Below are 27,144 nucleotides of genomic sequence, written 5' to 3'. Positions count from 1 at the left end.
TATAAGACGGCCCTGAGGAAACATAATTCTCATAACTGTGTTCTCATTAGAATTGTCCACTGAGCCCAACGTGGTGTTACAATGAGAAGAGACTTTATAAACCTGTTCATAATGTCAGTCTGCTTAAAGCCATGAACAAATAGTAGTCTGTTATCATTTTATTATGTGTCATGTGATGTGTCAAAGATGTGAGAACATAAACTTCCTTTTTCTCTAGAGCTGACAATGACTAATACGGTTCTATCACAGCTTGCGTCATTTGTTGCCTCATATATCACTGGAAGGAAGTCAGCCCAAACAAAATCTACTTCATATTTGTGTTCGTTTGAGGACTCCTTTATAGAAAGGACTGCACCCTCAGGCTCTAAGTCATCTATCCTCCCATTGCCCCTGTTTGCCCTCACCTCACCTGTTTCTAGGCAGGGTCCTCATCTTTCCATCAGCTCCTCCTTGACCCCAGTACTTATTCAGCCCTCCATTATTCCCTCTGTTTTGACTTTCACCAACAAACAGTGACTGTGTCACTTCCTGACTGGAGCCTTCATCCTTAGGATAACTACCATCACTGGTAACAGGACAGCGATAGCAGCGTACAGTTAAAATATTATACATACAAAAAAACATGATGATGTGAACGATATGAGAACAGTGGCTTAAATGTTCTCACCTGGCAAAGGACAAGCCAACTCCATTGTCTGCAAAGCTGGAAAAAAAACAAAGACTGTGTTAGTTCTAAGGTTCATGCTACTATCAAGCTACTGATTCAGTACTAAAGAATTTAATTCATTATCAGCCATCTGATAATGTGATAATACACTTAAATATGTCATCCCTCCATTATAATTGCTTGCTATAACAGCAATTTATTACAGTGAATGATATCATCAAATCACAATGTTTTGTCGGATGGCATCTTACTGTCAGCATGAATTATGTTTCATGTTTAAATTACATTAGGAACATTCCAGTCCTAATTTATCATGGCCCAACAATAATCACATCCCGATGTGTGGTGCATCTTACGCAGAGTTCTTAATGATGATGTCACCACCCCGTATCCATGCTCCCAGGTCGTTGTTCTTAAAGGAGACCAGTGTGTCAATGACTGCAGCCACCCGCGGACGGCTGGGGTCAGCATTCCGGTGCGGCCGGAATCTGCAACCGCATGAAAAACACATCCAGCGTTGTCTAGTAATGTCTTTGTACTTTTCATTCACTATATTTTCCAAATTTTGACCCTACAGTGTCATTAGTCCTTTAAATGCACTGCACATGTGGAAGTCAGGGAAGAACTTGCAAATGCTCATTTTGTAAGGTTGTGAACGGTGAAAGGTTCTGGTGCTGCTCTCTCGAGACTGAAGATGTCAATGCTCATGGCCTCCCACAACGCATACTACAAGTAGCCATGCAAAATTGCACAAGTCAGTATAAAACACTAAAGGAAAGGTTTTATAGCATGTGCTTTTAGATTATGAAATATCTTTGTATCAGAGCAACACTCAGACCATGATCTTATAATGAAGGCTCTTCAGACCAGGACTCAGATTAAAAATCTTAGAGATATTTCACATGTGTTTGTTTAAATACCCTGCATGAGGGACGATTAAACATTAAAAGTCCAAATAAATAAGAGGCCATTATTATCCGGAAAACATCAATATTTAAAATCCTAGAAAAATCCAAGAACTACACACTGCACATGCTAGCATTTAAAGTCCTCCCCCATCCACTCTGTACACACAGACACTCAGAACGTGGCCAGCAGTCGCAGTCGACACAGATTTTCTTTTCCGTCTAGATGAGGGCAGTATTTGGGTAGGGAGCTGCAGAGTGGAAACTCCATCTGTAATGCCTTGTTTTCTCTGTCAACACAAACCTGACAAACCTTCCAATAAAACATGTGACAGACTTAAGGTCTGGGCATCTATCTATCCCAGTCCATAGACATATGGAAGAAAGCAATGAATCAACTGTGGCGTTAAAAAATACATATTAACAAACCACAAATACCTGAATATTTATACACTGTAACTGTATGCTATGATGAAAATGATAACCCCCCCCTACCTGGCACCGTTATCTAGGCACAGATATTCCCGGGGGTCAGCAGCACTTGCATTAGTGGTCTTCACTCTCTTATCAATAAACAGTCCTGCCTAGAAGAATGAAAGTATGGAAACAATTAGAAACTGAAGGTTAGTAAAACTATGAACAAGGATTCAAGATAAAATTCAAAATCATTCAAATCATTTCTGTTGAAACACGGCCACTATCATATGTTAAAGCAGTGACCCTGAGGCAGGAAGAAATGCACTAAAGTTAAATCTCAGGTGTAGATAAAACCCAGACATAATATTTCTGAATACTTCATAATATATATGACATGTAATGCATATTTATACTTCACAACATATGGAGTTATTTATATGTTTATAAACTAAGATGAAAATAAATTAGCGGAAAAATTTAATATGACTGTGCATGTGTATACATGTCTCTGGTGTATATGGAAACCTGTGCTCTGAGGTGCTCTCGTTGTATAAGCAACGTATAGTCTTAAACCTCAGGGCTCCTTCCTGCACAAGAGAGACCGCTGTGGTCAGACTGGACAAAGAACTTACAGTTCACCTGCCTGTGCTTGTGTCATTACACAACGGAGCACTATTATGCACTGTGTGTGTGTGTGTGTGTGTGTGTGTGTGTGTCCTTTTTTAGCAGGAACCAAGTAGTTATGCAGAGTCACATGCATAAACTAACTTTACAGACTATAGTAATACAATATACATAAAGTTCTGGGAGCAGCTTTGAGCACTTTACCACGTGTATATATGCCTATGTGTATATGGTGAATAAAGCGCAAACCCATTTGCTTTAGTCACTGATGATACCTTAAAGTTGGAGTGGACACGGTTATTGTAAAAAATCCCCAGTGGCGTAAGCTCTGCCTTGGTCTCTGGTATCAGACCGTGAGAGTCACCGGTGGAGGAGCTGTGGAAAATAAACCATATGCCGGCATCCTAGAAAAAAGCAGGAGCAGGAAAATACGGTGAGAAAACGCGTCTATATTAGAGATGGACAGCCAAGAATCTTATTATGTTTATCATCCATATAAAGGTTTTTTGAAGCTAGAGTTTTAAACTATTTTCATTATGTCTCACAAACAAGGAGCAAACATGTGTGGGATTTATCATGACCCCACTTGCTCCTTCAGACAGAAAACTTGAATATCACACATAAGCCACAAGTATTAAACTGCACAACCCTTCCCTGTGGACATCCAGACTGTTATACCAAAATGAGAAGGCAGTGGGATGACGCACACTTGTCTGCTCTCATATCTTATAAACCTCTCTGTTATTGCAGCCCCTATCAAACACTAGGGGCTGGAAAATCCCATTTTATTGATGGATCACTTTGGTATGAGCATGAAAATATCAAATTTTATTAAGTCAAGTTCAGGACCACACAAAAATGTCTTATGTAACTCTGACATTATTACCTGAGAACCTGCAGCTGCATTGCTGATGAGGTTGTTGTTTGGGTTGGCGATCCAGAATGTTGAGACTGCCCTAAAATACACCCCCCACCGCACACAAGGACAAAGACACACAGGTTTACAAAAGTGATATTAAAAAGTCAGGACCTTGTATATTAGAGACACTGACCAACAGAGAGCACAGATCAAAGCTTTCTATTTACAATTGACCCAATAATCCAGCTCTCCAACATAAAGCATGGACGGGCTCAGGTCTGCCAACACTCACAAACTGAACCCCATCCAAACATGGCATCACCTACAGAGGCCTTTTTCTCTTCCCTGCTGTAACATAAAAACATCCCGTGGAGAGGAGAGGTTGTTTTTGCATTGATAAAACCTTCCTGCCTATATCTGGTTCACACACCATTACTAACTACAGTATGTCTGTGGTGTGTGCATGAAGATGCTGGCCTTTCACAAACTATGTTCGCCCTATTCCTGACAGCTGAGTCAGATATCCTCCTACTTGGACACATTAGGAAATGATAAAAACATGACTTTCTCTCTTTCCACGTGTACAGTATGACTCTCTACATGTCCAGCCACTTTAGCAGCTCTCAGGGTTTGGCATGTGGCGTTCTACTGTCCCCGCTATTATCCGTATCTGTCCAATATGATTATTGTTAGACTTGGACCAGATGGATTTTAAATTACAGCTGCTGATGATTGATGAATTAGGTATTTGAAGCGGACAAGCAGCCCTTTCTTCAGTACAGTGAATGAACATGGACCTCTACATGAACACCCTGGTGGTAGTTTTGTCACAGTGGAAATTGCTCAGCTCTGCTCTAATTTAGTAAGTAAATAAACTGACTAAACTAAACAATAATGTTGGATAAATCTGTGAATTGTGATTTTTACACAGCGACAGGTCTGTGTTACCAACCTGCAGTGGCTGTTTACCAGCCCTCTTTTAACTGTTGACAGGCCTTTTCTTGGCAATGAGTAACTCATGTCTATTATCAGCCTGTGCTACATTCGGACTTCTTACTTGCAGTCTGTGCTAGGTGACGGGGTGTAGTCCTTGTAGACCTTGTCCTTAATGCTGGTGCAAAAGGTCTCATTGCGGTCAGTGGGCAGCAGCGTTCCAGGCTGAGTGAGCAAGCCAAGGTTGTGGTAGAAAGTGTTCCGCTGCTCAATCCCATCCTCGAGGAAAAAACAGTGACCCAAGGTGTTATAACCTATAGTATTCTTCACCTGGATCAAAAGAGAGGAACAAGACAAAAACAAAAAAAGAATCAGAACGAGCACAGAAGGTCCACGAGGACTTTCACTGCATTAGAGTTTGTGTGCAACTCTAAATCTCATATTTCCTCTAGTGAAAGGAAGAAGGTAGGTGGTTCACAACTAATGGAAACATGCAGCAAATCCTGGTAAACAAGAGGCCCAGAACATACGTTAGTCTAGAAATCACTCAGCACCCACTAGAAAATACCGCACGCTCCTGTTGCCTTACATATTTGAAAGCCCTCAAGGAAATCCCTACTAAGACTGATTTTTATTCAGCACACGTGAAACCACATCCCTCCCACGCCACCTCATTTGGGTTTTAATGTCCACTGAAGAAAGTTTAGCAGAGAACACAAACTATTTGTATTCAGGTTTTGCTGTTTGTCTGGTATTTGCACTTGTTAACCAACATAGAACAGAAAATCAAAGTACTGACAGATTACTGATGGTTTGTTCTTTTGTTCTTTAGTAGTCGTTTTTTTGGGATGTTTCTCTTTTCATTGGTTGCAGGTGGATTCGGGTCGGGTTATTGACTTGGCCAGTTTAAAACCTCCATCGTTACTCCCTGTTGAAGTGTCGTGCTTCATAGCTTCATAGAGGAGTTTGCATGGTTTGGATCAGGAGGATGCTTCCCATGATTTTAGAGTTTATTTTTTGTTTCAGTCCAAAAAGCCTGATTCCAGAACATTGCTGACTTATCTCTAAGCTCCCAACATGCTTCCAGTTCTTCCTGCTGATAATGTTTTTTCTGGCCTCTGGATCATAAAGGATTCTTCAGCACCATCAGCCCTGCAGTGTGCAGCTTGTCAGCGGTATCACTCACTGGTGCTTTAGGCTTCTCCTACAATACTTCTGTCATCTGCTCTTACGTTTGGCCAGCCTGGTCTGTGTGTGTTGCTCCATTCACCGTTGGTTCCTCCTTATTTTAATGACATTCCAAACTGTATTGGCCGTGCCCAATGTTTGTGCAATCCCTCTGTTTGTTTTTCCCTCTTTCCCCAGAATCGGAATTAGTTTGGTCTTCTATAAAAGAGCCTTCTCTGGTCTTCATGTTCGTTCAGTGATATTTAACACAGCAGCCTTCACAGGTGAAACTGAAGGCGAAAATCAGAATTATTCATTTAAAGCTGTTTATTGTTTAAACACCTGCTAATCGCGTGGTCCGACCTAATAAGTGCTATGCTGGTCAACGTATTTTACGTTCTTTCGTATCTCGCATGTCTTCAGTGTACAGCATGGATCTGCCTTGCTGTTCCAGAACATGCAGAACAAAACTATCCACATTTGTTTTTCTGCCAAAAGGGAAACTGGGAAACCTGCAGAGTCAACCGATGTTATCCAAAACCTAACTTCCATTTCCTGGCTGCAGCTTAAATCCACAATGGCCTGCGGGACAAAGAGTAACCTTTAGAATGAACTCAGCATTGCTTGACGTCAAGAGGGAGCACAAAGACATTGGGATTTCACAGTTGCTGTAATTAAACACATGTGCCATGTGACTTTACTTATTCAACCAAGCGCTTCATGTAAAAACATCAGTCAGCTGAGAAGCAGCTGGACAAATCATTTTAGAACGGAGAATTCCTCGATTCTTGTACACGCTGCAGACTTGATCAACAAACCCACACACACGTTGCTTACCATCAGCCCGTTGGTGGCGTGGACGGTGAGACAGCGTGAGAACGAGTGGTGTATGGACAGCCCATCCACGTAGGTGGGCTCCTGGTAGCCTCCCTTCTGGTCAACATCCCCGCACAAGTGAAAATGCACAGGGTAGGCTCCCATCACTGCTTGCTGACCCATGTTCTTCAGCTCCACGTGAGACAGATGCACTGACGAGAAGTTTCCAAGGATCTGAGGTTGTTGGAGACAGAAAAGGAAAAAGCCACAGTTTAGGATAAGTTACAAAATAGTAGAAAACAGATCAAACATGAACAGTTGAATATCATACACTGCAGCACAACACAAGGTTCATATTAGGCCACAAAAGTAGGGTAACTGTAAACCCACTTTTTCCCAATTAAAGGTTTACATCCAGCATGAGTCCCTGCATTTGTCTATGATCCCACGGGATATAGAGCATAGCTGTGTTGGCACCGTGCTCCAGTGACACAAACTATTCCAAATCCACTGATGTTCCCCCTTATGAATAAGAGATGTGATTTATTCTGCTGAGGCACAAATGGCAAAAACATAAATGGACTAGGGAGCAATTACAGTCAAACATGAACATCCAAGAAAATAATATTCAATACAAATATGCTTTACAGTGCACTGTTGGAGGTCTGTTTGCGGGCAAGGCATAATCCAAACAATCTGGTTGTTGTTAAAAACCATATTGGCCAATTCCTCCAACTCACTGTAACTCACACTACTTTGTGACCAGCTTCTTCTCACTGCCCCCCCCCCCTTTCTGCACAGCATAGTGTAGCAGAACTTTCTATACATACTGTGCATAGTGTGACAAATGTATGACAGGAGCAGAGCTGTAAATCACATAAATGTGTATTATTGTTTCATTGTAGGTGTTGTTTCTTTGGCACCAATGGGCTTCGCATACATTAAACAGAGAAACACAGCAGGAAATATCAGCCAAGACTGAAAATGAAGAGGAAAGCCACCTTGATGTGGCCTCCAAAGGTGTCATGGCTGAAAAACTGACACAAGTTGTTCCCATAGCAGGACTTCTCCATTTCTCCATGGATGAGGATGTTTCTGGAGAGCAGAGCCACTTCAGCGCGCATGTCAACTCCATCGATGATCTCTCCAACGTGGTTATACTGAGGCTTCCCTGGGCAGCACAAACAGAGGAAGTCTTGATTGAGTGATACAATCACAACTATGCAGAAATTTTCATGATAAATCTGACACAAATAATAAACAAGCACATTATTTTGTATGGAATAAAACAGCAGAAAAAGAAAATCAAACTGTGAAGGAAAACCACTGAGTTTTATTAAATACCATAACAACACTCGTTGGATTGAGACTAGTGTTTGACTGTTCCGAATTAGCACAAGCTCCTCACATCAAATATAAGCTCAAAATAAGATATTAAAAAATGTGGGTGGTAACTTGAAACAAGACAGTGTCAACCGCAGAAGCACGTCTAACTCAGTCAAATATAGATGAGTTATCAATTGGGAAAGTACCATTAGCAAAAGGCTGCAGCTGCCAGTGTTAGTTGCTCAGCCCTTCCTTACAGCAGCAACACAAGTACTAGGCACACGCACACACCAACACACCCTTCTGTTCAGGAAGGGTGTAAACACAACACAGAAATGAGATCAGGAAATATATCTGTCTAGGGACCAAATACAGATTTGGTAAAGAAAAACCATAAACTTATGTAAGACTGGCATGAAACAGAGGTGATGTATTCAAGGCCACACAGTCCCCGGGGTACTCAAACAAGCCCCTCTACAATAACCTTTACTCTAACAGAAGAGAACGTGAGTCTCATTGGGTTGAACTAATCACTGCAATGAAGAATCTAGCTGTGTAAGATGCCTTTACTTTACTTCCTATAACATTTTCTATTCTATTTCAGACATTGTGCTCTTCATAATGATGCCGGCGCCCTTAGGCCAGGGTCAGATTACAAGTAACTAGAGAGGAGACATATCCACAGTGCGATAATTTTAGTTTTCAGCTGACAAATTCAAATCTATTGTGTCTTTAAATATCCAGTAGCCCCACTCTCACCTTGTATTCTGACCTGCCTGCTGGTGCAGTGAGGACAGGGAAGAAGGGTGAACTCTTCAGCCTGATGCATGGAGTAGTCTGTGCTGGCAACGACGATGCGATCCCCAGGTTTCCAGGTCTGCTGCACTTCATGCTGCAGGTTCAGCACCACCTGGTCCACAGCATCCACCTGGAAGCCTGAGGTAGGAAAACCTGGAGGGTGAAAGAAATATAACTTCACTTTCCATATTCAACTTCCATTACCATATATACACCTGTATTTGAAAAACAAGGTGACATGATCTAGAGGAGCAAGTTGACAAATACTACAGCCTCTATAGTATGAGCAACTTGTAAATCATACTACTACTTTATTAGGAGGAATAACAAATAGAACAAGAGAACAATATGTCATTGACAATACAATACACTGAAGGGTCACTTTGATTCAGAGACAGAAAGAAAGAATGGAAAGCAAATCAATGTTCAGAGCAGTTATTAATCTTGTTCCACTGGGGGCAGAAACATAATTATTCATAAACAGAACATAACCTCGGCAAACATAATCATGATGGAGCCAAAGAAAAAGTGGGTCAGTGCAGAAGCGTGTTTTAAACTACACAGCGTGGGTAGCAGGGCTGCTAATGCTTAAGCACCTGGTATTCACTGCAACGACATGGCCACAAAAACACTGTCACCCACACATGCACAGACTTCTCTTTCATGCGGCGATGATAGATGTGAAAGCTGCCATGTGGTGGCTCTAATTCCCCCCGAAGCCTCCAGCCCCCACATGGCAGGGGAACAGCTGGACAGCTTCCACCAACCGAGGCCCTGTCGTTGTGAAAGTGAGCAGCGCTAACACAAACGGCCGCGGTTTGGAGCGCTTCCTGTTTGACGCCGACCCTCACCGGTTTTCCACTCGCTGTAGGCGGTCACGGAGAAGCCCACCCCGTCCACGGTGGTGAAGTTGCGCCTCGCCAGAGCTCTTCCCCCGGTGTCATGGTTCTCGTGCTCTCTCACCTCTTCGGAGCACGACCCGTTACCGCCGCCCACCACCGACACCAAAGCCCACGCCTGCCTGGAGTCACCAGAGGGAGCGGGAGACAAAAAGTAGGGAGAGGTGAACTCAGACATCCAAAACAGTGAAGTATTTATCAAATATAATGTCGAGAAGCAGAAAACTAAAACGTGTCAGTACAGTCAAGGGATTACTTGACTGTACAACTGGAGGCAACTAATCTCTGAAGTAGTTTCTTGTTTTCCCTCAGACACTGCTTCATCAGCTCCAAACAGGAAAAAGGGTCCTGGGGCAATTTCCCAAACTCACCCTTGGATTTCACACTCAATGATGAATCTGCAACAAAACCTATTGAGGACTCCTCGGAGACACCGGTTTATACTTGAACGCTCCTGCCGATGCCGGTGTAACCGTGCACTTGATGAATCACACCGGACTCCACAGTTAGAGACCATACTTCGTTTTTTCCTCTGCCAAACTCCGAATTCGAGGTTCACCGTGCATTTTAACAACCTCGGCGTTCCACCGGAAAAAGCAAACGCGTGAAGGCCAGAGGTGAAACACGTCAATGTGCTTTAATGCGTGAGCGCTCTCCTGAGAGACATGCATTAAACAGAGGCGTCAACAGGCACAAGGACGAAGCCCAAGCATTCATAGTGATCTGTGCCAGGAAAGAGAGGGTTCAACCACACACCTTCACAGCCCGTTCAGCTCTAGAGCTGTTATAAGGCATTTTGCTACAGACCCAATGTGGAAATTGTGCCCAAAAGGTTTTCACGTGTTTCAGGATTGAAAAAAGAAAAAGACCTCAAAAGTGCTCCAGGTGATTTCAATATTTATTGCTGCACCAATAAACTGCATGTCGTCTCATGAAGGACCAGACTGCACAGCGATACCTGTGATACGCGCACACATGGTTTTATCATTTGATCTGTTTAAAGCACTGCACTGTGGATTTGAGAGGATTTGTTTAAAGACCTCTGCGCTGCCTTGGCACCCACCTCCAGAGGTGAAACGCGACACCGGAGAAGCTGGCGCGGCACTTGGCTCTTCAGCCAAGCGAGGATCAAACGTGTCTGCTGCGAGAACTACGAGTCAAACGTCGCATTTGAGACTTTCCATTAAAAAAAAACGAACGACAACAAGAAAAAAAAATCATATGTCGCATTGGTCTATAATCCAACGCACTCACATTGAGAGCTTAAACAGAGCTTTTGGCCTTAAGGACAGAACTCGAAACCGAACTTAACAAAAACCAATAAACATAATAGATTTATAAAATCTGAATTGCTACATTTTGCTAGAAGTAAACTCTCTGGCCTAATTACCCCCTCGTGCTTCCTTTCCTGGCAGAGCTCGATACAGCGCCAACTCAGGGGAAACAGGAAGAAGAACAGGAACAATTCAAGGCAACGTCCTAAATGAAGAGGAGACGGATCAAAGACGATCTTTCCAGTGAATGGAACCCACCATTCTAAGTAGTGCGGCTTCCAGCGGCTCTGAGAGGCCTCGCTTTAGTCAAACACAAACACCATAACCTTCATCAGCCCCCAAAGACCACGGACAAACAGTCCACAGTGAAGACTTGCACAGCTAACACACCGGGAAGAACCGATTCAGGCTGCAGCTGAGCCACAAACAACCATTACAGTCTCGTGCTTTGAAAACCGATTAAATCCAGCAAATCAGGACAACTATCCACACGCATATGTTTTCATTTTGGCATACGTTAAACCGGACCGAGGGTGCGAGGGTACCTGAACTGGAGCTGGTCCACGTAGCTGCTGCCCAGCGTCTCCCTAATAGCCTCCTTGGTTTCCTTCATCAGGTTCTTGACGGCCGAGTCGCCCACGGCCAGCGCCACGATGCGCCCGCGCGGCAGCGAGCGCAGCAGCCGCGTGAGCCGCTGGCTGTCGTTGCGGGACTCGTGCGTGTCGTAGCGCTCGCGCAGCAGCACCTCCGACGTGTCCTGGTCCACCACGCGCACGTTGATGCCGCGCGAGAAGTTGCGCTCGAAGGCGTGGCCGCCCGCGGCGAGCCCGGTGGCGGGGACGCCGCGGGTCAGCAGGGTCCAGGAGAGCCGCTCGGCGCCGTGCATCTCCAGCGTGCCGCCGGCCCGCACGCCGATGAACTTGCGGCCCAGGCCGGGGACGGGCGCCGGCGCCGCGGCGTCGGAGCGGCCCAGCAGGGCGACGGTGGCGCGGGAGCGGTAGCGGCACCTGGGCCCGCCGATGTGGAGCGCGCCGCCTCCTTCGATGAGGATGTGATGCGTTCGGACGGTGATGTTCAGGGAGCCGTCGGCATCGTCTGCAAAGACGACCCGACCTGTGAGAGGTCACAGCGGAAAAAAGGTGAGCGATGATAAACACTGAGGGGCTTCACATTCTCCATCAAAGCTATGGTTAATATAGTCCTTGATGTGCTCACCTCCCGACTGGATGGTTAGAGACTGGAATGTGGCAGAGGACTCCAGTCGGAACATCTGCCCCCTCTTCACTACGACGGGCTCCTCCGGGCGGTGTCCTGGGTTCCAGCTAGCGAGAGACAGGTTGTGGTCTGGACAGTTCTCTGCAAAACCGGACAGGGACGTCCAACGTTACACTCAGACGCAGCATAGCGAAGGGAAGCTGTGAAACAGCCTGCGCGTCACCGACCGTCCAGCACGTGTCGCCTCGCGAGGCTGAAGACGAGGATGAGCGCGAGGAGGAACGCGGCCGCGGAGACGCCGCAGCAGATGAGCGTGTTGCGCCTCTGCTGGAGGATCTGGAGCCGCTGTCGGCCCGGGGCCTCCATCGACGCGGCGTGCGGGGCCCGCGGCCGTCCGTGAGGCTTGGCCGGCGGAGGCGGCGGCGCTTTGGTCGGCGGCGGCCTCCGCACCGGAGCGACCCGCCCCGGGACGTAGCCGGGGGACCTCTGGTGGGTCCCGCGGGGCGGAGCCACGAACGCCGGGTAGTGGCCGGAGCCATCACTGGTCGGCATCGCGAGCGCGTCTTCTGCCTGTGAAGCAACGACGGAGACGGATCTGGAGTGAGACAGGGACGAAGCAAAACGTACAGCAACAACAACGCGGGTGCAGATGATGTGGTCGCGGAGAGCGTTCCTCAAAAGGTGTGTGGAACCACTTACTGTTCAGTTCAAAGTACTTTCCCCAATGTCTGTCACATCCAATTGTGCATGAGAGTCTGAAACGGATGATTTTAAATCACTGTCGCTGGATTAGCTGTGGGTTCATCTGCAGAGTGTTTTCAGCAAAAATGATTTGAACCACACACGCACACACACACACTGAAACACAGATTTTGGGGGTAACAAGGCAAAGATCCACTGAGCCCCTGGGAGCGGCACGGCTCGTTCCTACCAGTCGGTTCGACCCCCTGGCTGGTTTTGGCGTGGGCAGCGTGACATTGGCTGCTCCGGTCCACAGTAACGAATAATGGACCGCTACATTCCTCAGACTGTGTTAGCGCAGCCAACACAGATGGCACCAATTACAGCGGGGAAGGAGCAGCGGGGCTGCAGCTCCGGTCCGCCTGTGGAGCCGCGAGAGCAGCGCGATCCACAGCCACGCGCGCGCGGAGGGAAAGGTCGCACGGAGCGCACGCCGGCGCTCGCGGACGCACGGAGGTGGAGGAAATGACACGGCACAAAAAAGGGCGTTCGAAGCGGTTTTTTTTTTTTTGGGTGAACACAAACACACCGCACTACTGTAATGACACGACCGCATGTTATTATGGGCCTTCACAAACAACGAGCCCGGCGACTCGCAGGGAGTTTTTCACGCCACATGATTTAAAAGCACGGCGCGATCCGTTTCTGGAGGCCGTTAAAGTGCAAATGTCAGACTGTGCAAAGTTTGCGTGCCAACGTAACTCACACAGACGACAATGCGCGCACAACCGTGCCAACCCACGGACCCACACAACTCACCATTGTCAAGGGAGACAATTTCTCTCTCTCCCTTTTCAAGCCAGAACACAACAGCCCTCTTCAGCCCACCGACAGAGCCGCGTTCAACCACGATCTGCTCAACAGGGGCTCGGTTCTTCGTGGAGTGGCAGTAAAATCACGGCTCGACAGCAGCAGCTTCGGCCACTTCAAGCTGAATTATCCCATCAAAGATCCAGACATTCCTCCGCGGGGCTTGAACAAAGGCTCGCCCTCCGCGCTCATTCCCACGCCCCGTGCTTCACGCGGCCTCAGTGGGAGTGGGAGACCGTCGGCCTTCATCGCCCTTTACGACCCCCGGGTTCACGTTCCTCCGCAGGAGACGCTGCTACCGCGTGACGTGACAGAGCGTGGGGGGCCGTGGACTGACTCCCCACACGGCTCCTCGGTGATTCCGCCAATGACACGGATCACGCGTCCCCGTGGACCTCTGTGTATTTCCTCGCGTTCAGTCCTGATGTCAGCGCTACCGAATATCAACCAGATGTGGGGGGGGCACCATCACACATTCCTCAGCTGTAAAATCACCCTCTACTGTACGAACTAAAGCGGAACGCGTGTCTACTTAATTAACTCAGTATAATAAACACCGGCACAACTTCAGCTATTGGATGACTACATTACTGAGCTGCATAACAACGTAACACTATACAAGACTATATAACGGAGACCTGGAGGAACTCATGGCACGAGTGACGCATTTTTAAACGTCAACTAAACGGATTCCCATGTAGCGTGAACTTGCTTTTTTAAACTTTGACAGGTAACGTGCTCGCGCGTCCAAGCGCCGCGTCTTCCACGTCTGAAGGCTGAAGAACCGCCGCCAGCCGGAGGCGGACCCGGTGAGTGCTCGCTAACCCCCGGCGGTGCACACACACACACACACACACACACACACACACACACACACACACACACACACGCACACAGACACACACACACACACCGGTGAGCTCGTACCGCCGTCGACGCCGTCCTGCTCCGCTCCGGCTCTGTCCATTCGCCCTGCCCGTCCAGCCTTTTAAACCACTGCCCTGACTAATAATTAGCTTCACAACCTCCCAACGCTGCTTTCCGGGAGTTCTTCATCTACAGTTTTGATTCACATGCTGTTTTTGTCTGCTAATAGGCTGCCGACGGCGGGTCCCTCGGCCCCTCCGACGCGAAAGAAGGCGCGGTCTGGAATAAAGGAAGTGGTGGTGCGTTCAGCGCTGTTGGAAATGTAACAACAACCAGAAGCGTAGGAGACACATGTTTTTATTCTTGGGTATAACGCCCCCAGTGTGGTTCAAAAGAAGACACACATTTCTAGCGACATTTATGGTCAAGGTATATGTAGAACCAGCGTGAATGAATCATACGAAATAGTTTGACAGTTGAGACACTGCCAGGAATTAGACAAGCCCTGTGTGTTACTTGTTTGTCTATAGTGGTCATTTTAATGTTGGTGATAAATACTTTATAAACAATAGGGTAGCATATATGTTTCACACGTGTAGTTTGCCCAAGTTGTTTTGCAACTAGTGAATTTAATTATTTTATTTTTTTCTTAGGGGGTAATGAACACAATGACGTTATATGGGTAGAATGTTGGTCTGGGAAGAAGGTTGCCAGTTCGAACCCAGTTGATCTCACCAGGTGTGTCTTTGAGCAAGACACTTCACACTAGCTCTCAAGCGCCCCACGTGTGGCTGCTTGCTGCTGCGCCTTGCTTTAATTTCAAGCTAATGAAGAAAATACCATGATCTAAAGACAGAAAAGTCATACAAACACATACCGTCACTTACAGATGTACGGACGTAGAGAAATTTACAACGCATATGATCATTCAACTTAACTTCTTGAACTTTAATTTAAGGAAGCCGATATTTCCCGGGTGCCGTGAATGGGGCTTTAGTAGCGTAGCGTGAACTGAGTGAGGGCTTTAAAGCGGAAGCACACTGCCTCCTGCCGGTACATAAACGAAACAACTTCACTCCAGTTTTTTCAAATAATGAATAATGAATAGTTTAACGGACATATTATTTATACACTAACATATTGGTATATGAAAAAACACATTTCCTGTGAAGTTTGTAATGTTTCAGATTCTGAGCAGCAGTTGTCAGCTGTATCAAGTTAACAGTGTTTGTTTCGATTTAGCCTGATTTAAAGTATCATCTCTTCACGTTGACCCGTGGAAAGTATCAACCCTGCATCATACATACATAAATATCCCCCAAATAATCCTCCATAGTACCACTTCACCAAAGATTAGTAATTTTGGATTTTACCATTGTGTAACAAAAAGGTGTCTAATGTCTCAATTTCAAATTTGGCAGTTTTGAAACAAGAGTAGCTGATACATTGGCTCTATGCAAGAAGATTAGAGTCTTTCAAAAGTCTATAAACTGACAGTAAACATCATCTTAGGTTGCAGTCATGCATTCATCTCAACCAAAGTACCAGCTTGTCCTGTGAACACATGCGCTCCTGTCACAACAAGAGCCAGTTGCCTAATTTTAATTGCGCTAAAGAACACACACACCTCTAAAACACAGACATGGAAAGAAGACAATGATTTAGTCACAAACTGTGCTGCTTCTCAAATACCATTTTATTTACTCAATCCATGTTAGGAGTACTATAATAATATTGTTATTACATACAAGTTCCTTCTGTACTGAAATATGCTTTACAAAATTAATCTAATCAAATCCAGGACAACATTAGTTAAGGTGGCCAGTACAATGGCCTCATGAAAAGCCAATATAATGGCCCACTGTGGTCTAGAGTTAGGGTAGTAACTAAGAGATGACAAAAGCATGTGGAAGAAAATGTCCAGTACAAATATTATTTACATTGAGAAACCTAAAGAAGTTATTACCTAGTTTATAAGACCATAGTTGTGGAAAAGTTAGCTTCCATAACACCAGAGCACATTAAGCTTATTTTCATCCATTCAACACAAGGTTTTACAGTAGCACCCATTGGCTTTTCGGTTATTGTTACGTATTTGAACCCTTAACCCCAGGCTCTAGTGAAACAGGTACTAAAAATACCCATTAGAAAATTATTTTTATGCGTTTGTGTACAGATTAAAAAACAAAAACCTTAGTGCAGCATGCAGTAGCACTTTGCCATATGCTTTTCAGGGCACTCACAGTGGAGTCATCAGCTGGCTAATGCAGGTTTTACCTCCCTCAGCATTAAAGGGCAGATCAACAGGAGACCCAGAAATACCATGCAAAGAACTTAAAACAGAACAATCTGTCCGTCCAGGCCTTGAATGCTGAGCCACTCCAGGGACTAAGCAAGTTAGCGCTCATTCATTTTCAGCTCAAATGCACACAAGTAGATGCTTCTCAGGAATAAAAAGGTCCAGCATTTTCAACAGCTTCCTGAACTGAAAATGAACCAACACCAGATTTGACAATATTTGATTTCAGTCCCTGTTGGCAATAGTGGTATATGTCTTGACCGCAACACAGACTGCAGCTGCTGTCACAGTAGTTCCATTATCAGCATATAAAAAAACAAAATCTGCTAGAAAGATCTCATCCAGGTAAACACACTGGATTTGTAATTTTATCAACATACTTTATTTAACTTGATATCTTTAGGTAGACACCGCCGTCAACACCAGGTTGTGTAATAGTCATGTAAGTCGTCCGTTCAACCATTCAGCACTTAAATGTAACGCTCATCTACTAGACTGTAGTGAAACAGCATCTATACTCCAAGGCAAACTCAGAAGTAGGAACTTTGGAAACATCTTCAAAAGACAGTGAGGAAATAATTCACTGGTCGACAATATACAGTCTCTTACAGCCGTTTAACCAGCTACATGAGTGAACGGTACCATTTAAACAGAGAAGCAGACACTGAATAGAGCGACCGGAGCTCTGGAGGCGTTTCTACAAAGTACACTTCTTTCCATTAGGTCATCTGTAATATATTATACTAAACATTTGGCAACACTGGCACAGCTAGACAATATGTCAGTTTGTCTTGTACAGTTCTTCAGTGACAGCTGATACGTGCAAATATCATGTATAATATAAAAATAAAACAAAGTAATCCAAAAAATAAAATAAAAGAAAAAAGTAAAGAGTAATTAATGGTGTGTGGGACCAAACCTGGCCACATGGACCTTGGCTTAGAGTCTGGTCCACGTCTGTTTTAGTCCAGTTTGTAGAAAGACTGTTTCCCAGAAACAGCTTTAAGAGTTAATGAGAGGTCTTCATTAGTAATCATGGACCACGTCCTTCTCAAAAGGCAGCAAAGATGTGGCAAACACACTCACGCTCTCATATATTGCACGTACAAAATGGTACAGTGGTGTCCGAGCACATGTCTACTTCCTCTTTCATACATGCACTGTGACGATGTGCAATCTTCAACATGATAAAAAACACAACCATCTAAAAAGAATAGTCAAATGATGGGTAGTAAGTTCACAGCTGCAGCGCGTATGGACGGTACAGTATGGACAGGCCCTGAGCCTGCGGACGCTGGAGTTTCAAGGGGCGAGAGGCGCTTCCTAACAAGGAGTCACTCACTAAGTCAGTACTACACAGACAAACACGTCTACCTGCATCGCTTCACCAAAACAAAAATAAAGAGAGTTGTGCCATCCTCCATCCTCTCCTCCATCACCAGTGTCCTCTCCACCCTGATCTCCAGCCTCTCTACAAGTTGACCAGCTCGTGTGCAACAAATTGCTTGAGTCTCTCCAAGTACTGTCCGTAGAGCTCCACGTCGTTGTGCCCAGCGCCCTCCACCCACAGCGGCTCCACGGGGCGCTGACAGCGCTCGTACAGCGCCAGGCCGTGAGAGAAGTCGATGACCTCGTCCTCCGTCCCGTGGATCACAAGTACCGGGGACGTGACCTTGGAGATCTTGTCAATGCTTTAGACATAGAACACAAAAACAAAAATTAGACTGAGGAGTAAAACTACACACAAAATACACTGTGTCTTTCATTACTAGTATTTCTGTAAAGGCCATTTAGATCAAATGGAGCAGAACAAGTACTGACCACCAGGGGGCGAGATTGAGAATATTTTAACTAAACAAAACCCATTTCCTGATTAGGTTGACAGTCACACTATAAATCCATGTTTGTGTGTATGTGACTGTGTTTGTCCTGAAGCAAACTCGAATAAAATCTTTAACAGCATGTTTGAGACTCTGTATGTGATGTTGCTCTATCAGCTTCCTCTCAAGCCTCGGTCAGTACGGCGCACTCACTTTGGGAAGGCGTCAAAGCAGTAGGTCTTCTTGGTGTCGGGGAAGGCCACCCTCATGCCAGAGGTGAGCGGGGAGTGGAGGATGACGGCGGCGCTCTCGTAGCGGGACGCCAGGTCCACGGAGGGCACGGTGCCGATGCTCTGGCCGTACACGATCACGTTTTCTGGCCGGATGCCATACCTGCAGGAACAAAACAACAGGAGATTTAAATAGCACTCTGATGACTCGTCTTTTACATTTTACAGCCAGACGTATGTGAATAAATCAAGTCAACATCTTGACAGAAGAAAGCTGAAGCTACAGATTTGAATCAAACACTTGGCTCTGGATTTTATGGTCTTAAAGCGTTGTGTTCAGACAAAACTAAACTTGCTCCCACACTAACCATCGTCTCCATCATTCTCATGTTTCTACGTGCTGCTCCTTGAGCAAACACACGCCTGTACCAACCATATTGGCTGAAGCGTCGTGCCACAGTGGCTCAATCGTGACAGGGACTCCTTAAATGTGAAAACCCCACGATGTGACACCGCTGCTGCTGAATACAGAGGAGTCTCAGGACACAAATGGGGGAAGGAGAAATGAGAGCAAAAGCAAAACAAATTCAAGGGAGACACCGATACTGGGTGGAAGGTGCGTGAGAAACAGGGAAAGAGAAAGGCTGAAAGGGAACAGAAGACATTCCACAGCCGATTACCAAAAACGTGACCCACCGGCAGGCGGGCGGTCAGCTGACGACCCGAGCCCCGCTGTGGGAACACTACATCACTGTCTGCGCCGCGCCGCGCCGCTGGAGAGGCCGCAGCAAACAGCCCGGACCCGCGCCTCCAACTCCCTGCTCCACTTTATTATTAAAATGAGCAACACCAGCCTCTGCCACAGCCGGAGAAACACACAAAGACCCGAGCTGCCGCTGCTCTGCCCGGCTGTGATGGATTATTGTGATTAGTGTAACGCACTCTCTGCAGGAGAACGGGCCGTCTGCGCCGCGCGGGGCTGCTGCCGCTGCGCCGACACACTCGAGTTCAGGCACTTCCACTTCAAACGCAACATGGAAAAGCACACACAAAGCCGCAGTGTTGTTATTGGTGTGAACAGTGCAGACGTTTACCGTTGGCGTGTCACCGGGCCTTCAGCGTATACAAATAGAGGCAACAGCAGCACGGCGTGTACCAACACTCTGGAAACTTTGAGATGAGCCGCTTGATTTTATCTCCTCACAACAAAGAGCTTCATTAGCGTTTTATTACTGTCACAGTGAAACAGGGAAGGTTAATGACTACTGATGAGAAGAATGCTGCTATGTTTGGCCGGTGCTGGGTTTTTATTCCACAGTTTACTCTACGGCCGGATGTTGGGAGCTCCATCCTGCCCCCCTCTGTCAACACTAGTGAACCATCTGGAGGCACGAGCAGCAGGAAGCGTGGAGCAATCGGAGCGTTGATTTCACCACCTCGGCACCTTCGTTTTCGCCACAGTCTGTTTATCAGCACAGATGCATCTGCCACTTCCTTATTCTCCATACTCGTCCTTATCGAAGCAACACTTCATCGAGCAGAGCTCAACACCGCTTAAACCGTAAAGCTCCTACACTGTTAATACACAGGGTCATCATTTTACGGTTCAGTCGCCAGGGAAGATGATATCATCATCTTCAGCTCTATTTAACTTGAGGACACAGAAAAAGAGGATGAATCACACAAAGCTTGAAGCGATGAGCTGCCACTTAAACGAAGGTCAGAGGAAGGTCACGTCCCCATTTCTTGGCATTGTTTTCTGCAACATCCTGTGGACCAGTCCACAGTTAACCCTAATGCATTTCAGCCTAAATAAAACTCCACTAGTCTAATTACACCCCTCCCCCAAACCTCCATTCGTTTTCTCTCCTGACACAAATCCAATATATTAAGCCTCACATCTTTCACGGTCGTGTCTCCCTGCTGGCCTCCAACCCCCTGCTCCCTAAAGATACCAAAATAAAGCATTCTACTTCCTACAGCACTCACTATGAAATAGAGATTTTAGGATATCCTGAGCATAAGGACTGGTGTGTTTCATACATTAGTGAACCATCTGCATTACAGGGGCATCCTTCATGAATTCTCTGCACATTTTAAGGCTTTGACTTTAATATAAGTTCATACAATCTTGGTTTAGTGTTTCCATTAGTCATATATAAAATAACAAATAGGGTTAGGGTTAGGGGGTTAGGGTTAGGGTTAAAATAACAAATACAGCTAAATTACACTACATGTAGTACCGTACCAGTGTTGTAACATAGGTCGCCCTGGACTCATGACTGTCCATGCTTGGGACAAATTTTCCCTGCTACGAGACCTTGCAGGTAACAAATGATGCTTTGGTTTGGATCAATAGGAGGATTGACCTGTTTGTTGTTATTGCCTACAATATGAGAAATCTCGCTCTGAAAGCTTATTGGAAATCAGTTGCTAGGCTACGGCTCAATATTAGACTAGAGGGATTGACTGCCGGCACGCCTCCATCTCGAAGGGAGAAAATGACACAGTGGCGGCCTGTAGTGATACACAGGCAGTAAAGAGGGGGAAGTGTGTTGGAGCCCTCATCAGCTCGCTGGGTTGTTACCCTCCAAACTGCCAGTTTCTTGTTCCCTTCTAATGTGCCACAACAAACAGTAGCCCTCACGCATTCTTCTGCTGCTGCGTGTGCACTCACGAACATGGTGTGACTACGCGTGCGTAAGCCTCCTGAGTCATATGATGAATCATCTGACCCGCTCCCCGCTCAGGTGAAGGGAGTGCCTCACCCAGCGTGACTGAACAAAAAGGACGGGAGGAGGAGCGAGCGCCGCCTGGCCGAGCGTGTGTGTGTGTGTGTGTGTGTGAGTGTGAGTGTGAGTGTGAGTGTGAGTGTGAGTGAGAGAGAGAGAGAGAGAGAGAGAGAGAGAGAGAGAGAGAGAGAGAGTGTAAGTGACAGGGCGCCTTCTGTCATACGAGCGGCGAAAAGCGAAAGCAGCCCACGCAGGAGAAGGTAAACCTCTCCAGTGTCCACTCTCAAGGCAAAGATGAGGGATGAAACAGGAAAAAAAAAATACGCCGGAAGCGCTCGAGTACAAAATGTCAACTTGTCACTAAATAAAGTGGCAGTGGTACAGGAGAACGAACCAAGACGAGAGCCGCTCTCCTCTCCAGGCTGCGACTGATCCAACACGAGCAGCGTCCGGCTAATGCCGGGCCATTTAGAGACGCCTTCTGATGTGATAAACACCATTTAACTGATTTGCGTTGAGTGGGGTCCAAAGGCCGGGGTGGACCGGGTTTCCTGCACATAGGCAGGCAATTATGACTCTGGCCCAGTCCTCATCATCAGACACAGGCCTGAAGAGGCAGGAAACGAGAATAAATGTTAAAAAGGGGCCGTATGTAGGACTGAAGAGCAGGAGCTCTCTATTCAAATAAAATACCAACCATCTTCACACTCATTATTACGTTAAGCAAAATTAAGCTCTGGGGGAAAAACCCCACATTCATTCCACCCCCCCAATCACCTAAGCAGCAAGAACCAACAATCAGAGGTCAAGTCCAACATGGCCGATAACAGAAAGCAAGCGAATGCGTTCACGCAGCACGTAATTGAATCCCGTCCAACCCGTCCTTACTGCAACAGCCAGAGGGAACGTTTCCGTAGGCCAACCATGGGACTGTAAACGCAAGCTGGGGATTTTTTTTTGAATTGCTTCCTGAAAGCCACCCATGTGATCGTGAAGCCGTCCTCCCTAACAGAGCCATGTGATGCAGTGTCTGAATCACTTCACGCAGGCCCGACACCTGCACCGTCGTTTTTTAATTAACACCTAATTTGCATTAAGAGGAATAATAGTAGGCAAATGACCCGTTATCTGACCGAGCTGTCAAAGGTCAGCCGGACTAGGAAAATTAGCTAGCGCCGATATGGAGACGGACCGTGATCCAAGAGCTGTACAAATGTGGCCCAAAACAATCGGCCACTGTTACTGACTGGAGTCACATGTACAGACTGGCAGGATGTGGTTCGCTCTGCACCGATCAGAAACTGTCACAGAAAACACATACGAGACTTGTCTCCAGCAGCGGTGCATGATTCAGTCATCCTCTCCTCATCTCTGCTTAATCACCCCCCAGCATCATCACCTCCTATGCCCCACGAGGTAAACGCCTCCTCTCGGCCCGTGGCTCCTCTTCAGCTTCTTCTTCTCAGTCACCTGCTGCTCTACAGATCAATCGCCAAGGCGACTCAATACGGCGTCTGGTTCTGTTTGCTTGGGTTAAACAGAATGCAAAAGATGACTGACAGCAGGAAAGTCCCCGATGTACCGACAAATATGAAGTCACTGAGCTGGAATAGAGAAAACAGGACCAAAAAAAAAAAAGAGCATTCTTTGCTGTCTAGAAGGCCTCTTTATCCCTCACATTCAGTGTAACTAAAGCTCTGGTAAACTGCTTGTGTCGCATTCCTACAAATGAAGGATGCTAAACTGCAGCGTAATTTACAGAAAGTTTCCAGCTCCACTGACGCAGGCGCTCGCTGTGCAGCCAACAGACAAGCAGGTTCTTCTCAGCAGAGGCTCGTTTCCTGCGTGCAGAGTCTGTATAAGTGTCAACCTGTTCAACGTGTCCGTTTCCTTACTCTGAAGAGAAGCGCGACTGGTTGAGATGTAAAGGTAGCGTTGACAGACGTTCACATTAGATGTCAGCGGCTGACGACGTCGTGTTGATTCTGACTCGCCTCGTCATCCAGCAGCAATTTTAAATCTCTTTACTGCCAATACCTGCGTTTACAGCAAAGCGACACCCACACCGACTGGACCAGGATCCCATGGTTCTCTCTGTTCTCACAGCTTGTTTAATATTCCCCATCTCCACTCATCTTCCAATACACAAAAACAATCGGGGTGCGAGCTGTTCCTCCACATCCAAAACTGGTGTTTGCTGATAACATCAACAAGTGTTGCGTGCATGTGTACGAAGCAATTATTATAACTTCGCACATCAATCTTCATACTTTCATCTCCTGAATGTCTGACAAGTCTGAGGAATGAGCTATCGCGAGTTCCCGAAACTCCTCTTAAACCTTAAAATAGCTTCTTTTCTTGCGAAGTACAATGTCTATGATGTTACAAAGAACAATGGGAGGAGATGACGAGAGGGTGCGAGACAATAAGGAAGGTGTCCTTAATGGGTGTAGGAAACAGGGCAACAGATGGACTTACACTGTCTAAATGGGGACGTGACTTAAACCAAGGAAACGCATTAAGAAAACGTCTAAGGCAGTGACAGACGTGTTGAGAAGCCGTTGCTTGGCTCCTGGCATTTAGAAAGTTCTGATGCCGATTAACGCAGACATCAGCTGAGGAGAAACCTCCCCCAAAAAATCCCAGATCCTCAGCAGAGGCTCAGGATCAGCTCAGAAAAATCAGCAAGCTCTAAACTGGTAATTCGGAGGCTGCAGAGCAACAGAGGCGTAGCAGAGCTCCCACTCACACCTACAGATGCCTGGTCGGCATAATGATAGAAACTACGCTCCTTCAGACCGCCTACAAAAACACCACGACGTCCCTCGCTCACCCAGCATCGCTCCCCTCTTATGGCTCATGTGGATGGATCGAATCACCCAGATCCTCCGGTGGTCTCCGTACATTAGTACATTGTCACTCCCTCAATCTCTTGTCATGCCCTCGTTTTACTACAATTGTTTTTAACAATGTGCATCACCCCCCTTTCTTTTTTTTACACCTGGTTTCATTCAGCTGTAGACGTCAACAGGAAATAAAACATTTATTAAAGAAACAAAAACAGGAAAAAGTCAGATTACTGCTGCATACAATGAAAAGGGCAGGAACAGAAAGATGCTGTTAGTTAGATGGTGGTTTATGATCTAGAGGAAAACTCCACCCCCAGATGTATTTCTGTGTTCTGTTACATCCATTTCCTTCTCACATCCTCTGTTTTTCTAGCCAAATACCCTTTTAATTTTGGTTACTTCAACATTACTAATCACTTGGTCATCATCAACCGCCCCTACCTTGAGCGGAGCGCTTGCCAGGCCGCGTCGACGTCCGCATACAGGTTCTTCTCCGAGGGCTTCCCAGAACTGGCCCCGTAACCCGAGTAGTCGTAGGAGAACACGTTGCAGTTGATGCGCGAGCCGAGCCCGATGTAGAAGCTGCTCATCTGGCCCAGGTCCACCGCGTTTCCGTGGGAGAACAACAGGGTGTAGCGCGCGTTGGGCGAGCAGCGGACGAACATGCAGGCGATGCGGTTGCCCCGGGAGGTGCGCGTCATGAAGCACTCGATGGCGTCCTTCTCGCGGGCCGAGTACTGCCAGTCGGCGCGCTCGCTGAGGTGCAGCGTCCACCGGCTGCCGCTGTCGTCGCACATGAGGCTGTAGGTGGGCTCCGGCGGCAGGAAGGCCAGCTTGGAGGCGATCTTGCTCGGGCACGGCGGGCAGCAGAACAGGCAACATATCTCGCTGATGGACAGGTGGTTCATCCTCGAAACCTGTGGCGGGGAGAGCGGTGGTTACAATAGGGACAAAGGGTTTTTCAGTTGTAGTTTTCGAGTTTAGGAAAGCGGATATGCTGCACCTTGTCCACACTGGCCGCGGGAAAAACACCAGCAGCTGATTCAAGCAACAACTTATCGTCCTTTTTAAAATAAACTAAGTTTTACCTGAGTAAATAAACACCTGTCTTTCAGTGGGAGAGCAGGATGCTTGCAGGACTAAAGCAGTGGTGCTGCTTTAGTCCGGACTTTAAATGCACTCATCAGTTCCCCTCTCAGACTTGGCTCTGCTCCAGGATCTATGAAAACACATACACGGTGCTGACCCTGATGGAGGGTTCGCCCTCCGTCTGCCGGAGGCCCCAGCCGCTCAGGCAGAACTGACTTGAAAGGCTTCCTTTTTCCCGCTGCACCTGTCCCTCCATTTGCGACTACCCACCATATTCCTGGTATAAACTGCAGTAGCCAGCGCTGAACTAAGCGGCAAGCTCGTTGTGCAGACATCGACGTTTCTTTTTCACATTTCATGCGACTGAATGCCTGTAACAGGCACTTGTGAATAGGGAATGTCAGACCCTGGTTTAGATAAAGTTGCTCTCTGGATGCACTCCACATATACATCTGAGGATATGTCAATATGCCTGCATCGAACATCTGGACGCTTTCTTTGCTCCCAGTGAGAACTCAGCAGAAACCCGTGCTCCCTTTTCTTGATTAGACTGAGAATTATTCTGGAGTTGCTCAACACAGGACTTTACTATGTTTAAAACCATTGCAGTGCAGGTTTGGGACCTAATGCTTTCGTTTTAGCCTCTGGAAGAGTTCCAGCTCGTGCTACAGTCAGTAGCATAACTTCAAGCAGAGCTTCGAGGCTCAGATGACGTGTTTGTGACAATGTTAAGTGTTTGGGCACCCAAGCCTGGCTTTACTTCATTTTACTTCTTTTTCTAAACATGACACAGCAGCTATATAATAAAATTAGAGGCAGCAGAGGAGCAACACAGGCGTGTAGTAAACATGAAAATCCCCCGTTGCCTCCTGATTACACACGAGTGGCGCTCCGTGACTTAATCACCGGTGCGCCCCGCGTACAAGGACTCGGCCGCATCGGAAGCGTAACAGGCTGAACGCACGGCGCAGCCATTTAAAGTGTCAGACGCGGATGCTACTTGCGCCAGGGTGTGTCATCACAAGAGAGTCGATGATGTTCGTTGCCCACATTCCCCCAAAATTGACTATAATTTCCCAGCTACGGGGGCAGAATGAAGCACGCGGCGATTTTACTGTAAAATGGTGGTGGGAGGCAGAAATGTGCGTTTAGACAGATCCCCGTGACCCTGGGATGGTTGGTGGCTAAAAACTGTGAACTACCGAAAGAGTCGGTCGCCGCGCAGTCAACTGTGCGTCTTTCTTCAACTATCTGCGCACAGAAAGGCTCGCTGCGTTACCTGGAAGACGGACGGGCGGACGCTTCTTTGTGCTGCTGCTGTTTGGAGGTGACTGTGTTGACCAGTGTCGCCGCAGCCAGGTGTTATCTCCGCACCGAGCCGACTGTTTTATCGTCTTCTGGGCACCAGCGGATTGGCGAGGCTATCTTCGGCCAGATTATCCTCCGCTCCGCGTCCTGTTTTGTTTGCGATGCGGCTGGAAGTGAGTCGCTATGTCCGTGCTGGGAGCCCGGCTGTGAGTTACTGTTAGCTAGCCGCCGCGTCGTCCTCCGGGTCCAGACAGTCTGAAACTGCCCGTCCTTTCTTCCTGTCGGTTGTCTCAATATATGGTCCTGAATGATAACGAGATCGACTCATTCATGCCGTTCGAGTCCATACACCTGAAGAGCGACGTGGGCATTTGTATGGAAAAAATGTGAAAATTGCCTCCGTTCCTGTCGCACGTCCGCGGTGGTTTGCCCAACAATTCACAGCACTATCACTTTCCTCGGAAACACCGCCGCTGTGGACGAGAAAATTACTCGGCTT

At 46.8% G+C, this 27,144-nt stretch overlaps 2 protein-coding genes and 1 long non-coding RNA gene across 6 annotated transcripts in view; 1 reads left to right on the top strand and 2 right to left on the bottom strand.

The window, feature by feature from the left end:
• cemip2 (cell migration inducing hyaluronidase 2) overlaps window positions 1–14,561 on the bottom strand; it is a 19,355-nt gene extending 4,794 nt beyond the window's left edge. The window contains exons 1-16 of one of the 4 annotated variants that reach the window (XM_029161708.3): window positions 14,379–14,553; window positions 12,600–12,655; window positions 12,128–12,470; window positions 11,901–12,041; window positions 11,231–11,798; window positions 9,364–9,533; window positions 8,474–8,665; window positions 7,390–7,559; window positions 6,410–6,622; window positions 4,530–4,735; window positions 3,500–3,569; window positions 2,889–3,017; window positions 2,068–2,156; window positions 1,024–1,155; window positions 668–703; window positions 410–565 (exon numbers count right to left, since the gene is read on the bottom strand). In XM_029161708.3, coding sequence (XP_029017541.1) covers window positions 410–565; window positions 668–703; window positions 1,024–1,155; window positions 2,068–2,156; window positions 2,889–3,017; window positions 3,500–3,569; window positions 4,530–4,735; window positions 6,410–6,622; window positions 7,390–7,559; window positions 8,474–8,665; window positions 9,364–9,533; window positions 11,231–11,798; window positions 11,901–12,041; window positions 12,128–12,452 — 2,597 coding nt within the window. In that variant the 5' untranslated portion in view covers window positions 12,453–12,470; window positions 12,600–12,655; window positions 14,379–14,553. Of the gene's footprint in view, window positions 1–409; window positions 566–667; window positions 704–1,023; window positions 1,156–2,067; window positions 2,157–2,888; window positions 3,018–3,499; window positions 3,570–4,529; window positions 4,736–6,409; window positions 6,623–7,389; window positions 7,560–8,473; window positions 8,666–9,363; window positions 9,534–11,230; window positions 11,799–11,900; window positions 12,042–12,127; window positions 12,471–12,599; window positions 12,656–13,400; window positions 14,187–14,364 lie in introns of those variants that run through there. The other 3 variants (XM_029161705.3, XM_029161707.3, XM_029161706.3) reach the window with 3 other exon arrangements.
• Window positions 12,443–16,381, top strand: LOC114861947 (uncharacterized). Its single transcript, XR_003786901.3, has 3 exons — window positions 12,443–12,581; window positions 14,182–14,260; window positions 14,548–16,381. It is a non-coding gene; the product is annotated as an uncharacterized LOC114861947 (long non-coding RNA).
• Window positions 15,997–27,144, bottom strand: abhd17b (abhydrolase domain containing 17B, depalmitoylase). Its single transcript, XM_029161710.3, has 4 exons — window positions 26,617–27,144; window positions 24,690–25,165; window positions 18,651–18,830; window positions 15,997–18,308 (listed from the first exon to the last, which is right to left on the bottom strand). Exons 2-4 carry the CDS (start codon window positions 25,154–25,156, stop codon window positions 18,089–18,091), a joined length of 867 nt encoding a protein of 288 aa, XP_029017543.1. The 5' UTR covers window positions 25,157–25,165; window positions 26,617–27,144; the 3' UTR covers window positions 15,997–18,088.

This window comes from Betta splendens, chromosome 9, assembly GCF_900634795.4.
Source record: "Betta splendens chromosome 9, fBetSpl5.4, whole genome shotgun sequence".
Lineage (NCBI taxonomy): Eukaryota > Metazoa > Chordata > Actinopteri > Anabantiformes > Osphronemidae > Betta > Betta splendens.
The sequence above is the reverse complement of the archived record's forward strand: the minus strand, read 5'-3'. Positions and strand labels throughout refer to the sequence as shown.

What these genes read in the sequence shown, in the direction of transcription:
- abhd17b (XM_029161710.3), bottom strand. Translation starts at nt 25,156, where the DNA reads ATGAACCACCTGTCCATCAGCGAGATATGTTGCCTGTTCTGCTGCCCG. An exon ending in TGGCAAGCGCTCCGCTCAAG is followed by an intron (nt 18,831 to 24,689) that starts GTAGGGGCGGTT and finishes TTGTTCCTGCAG; the next exon opens with GTATGGCATCCGGCCAGAAA. An exon ending in TGCTTTGACGCCTTCCCAAA is followed by an intron (nt 18,309 to 18,650) that starts GTGAGTGCGCCG and finishes CTATGTCTAAAG; the next exon opens with CATTGACAAGATCTCCAAGG.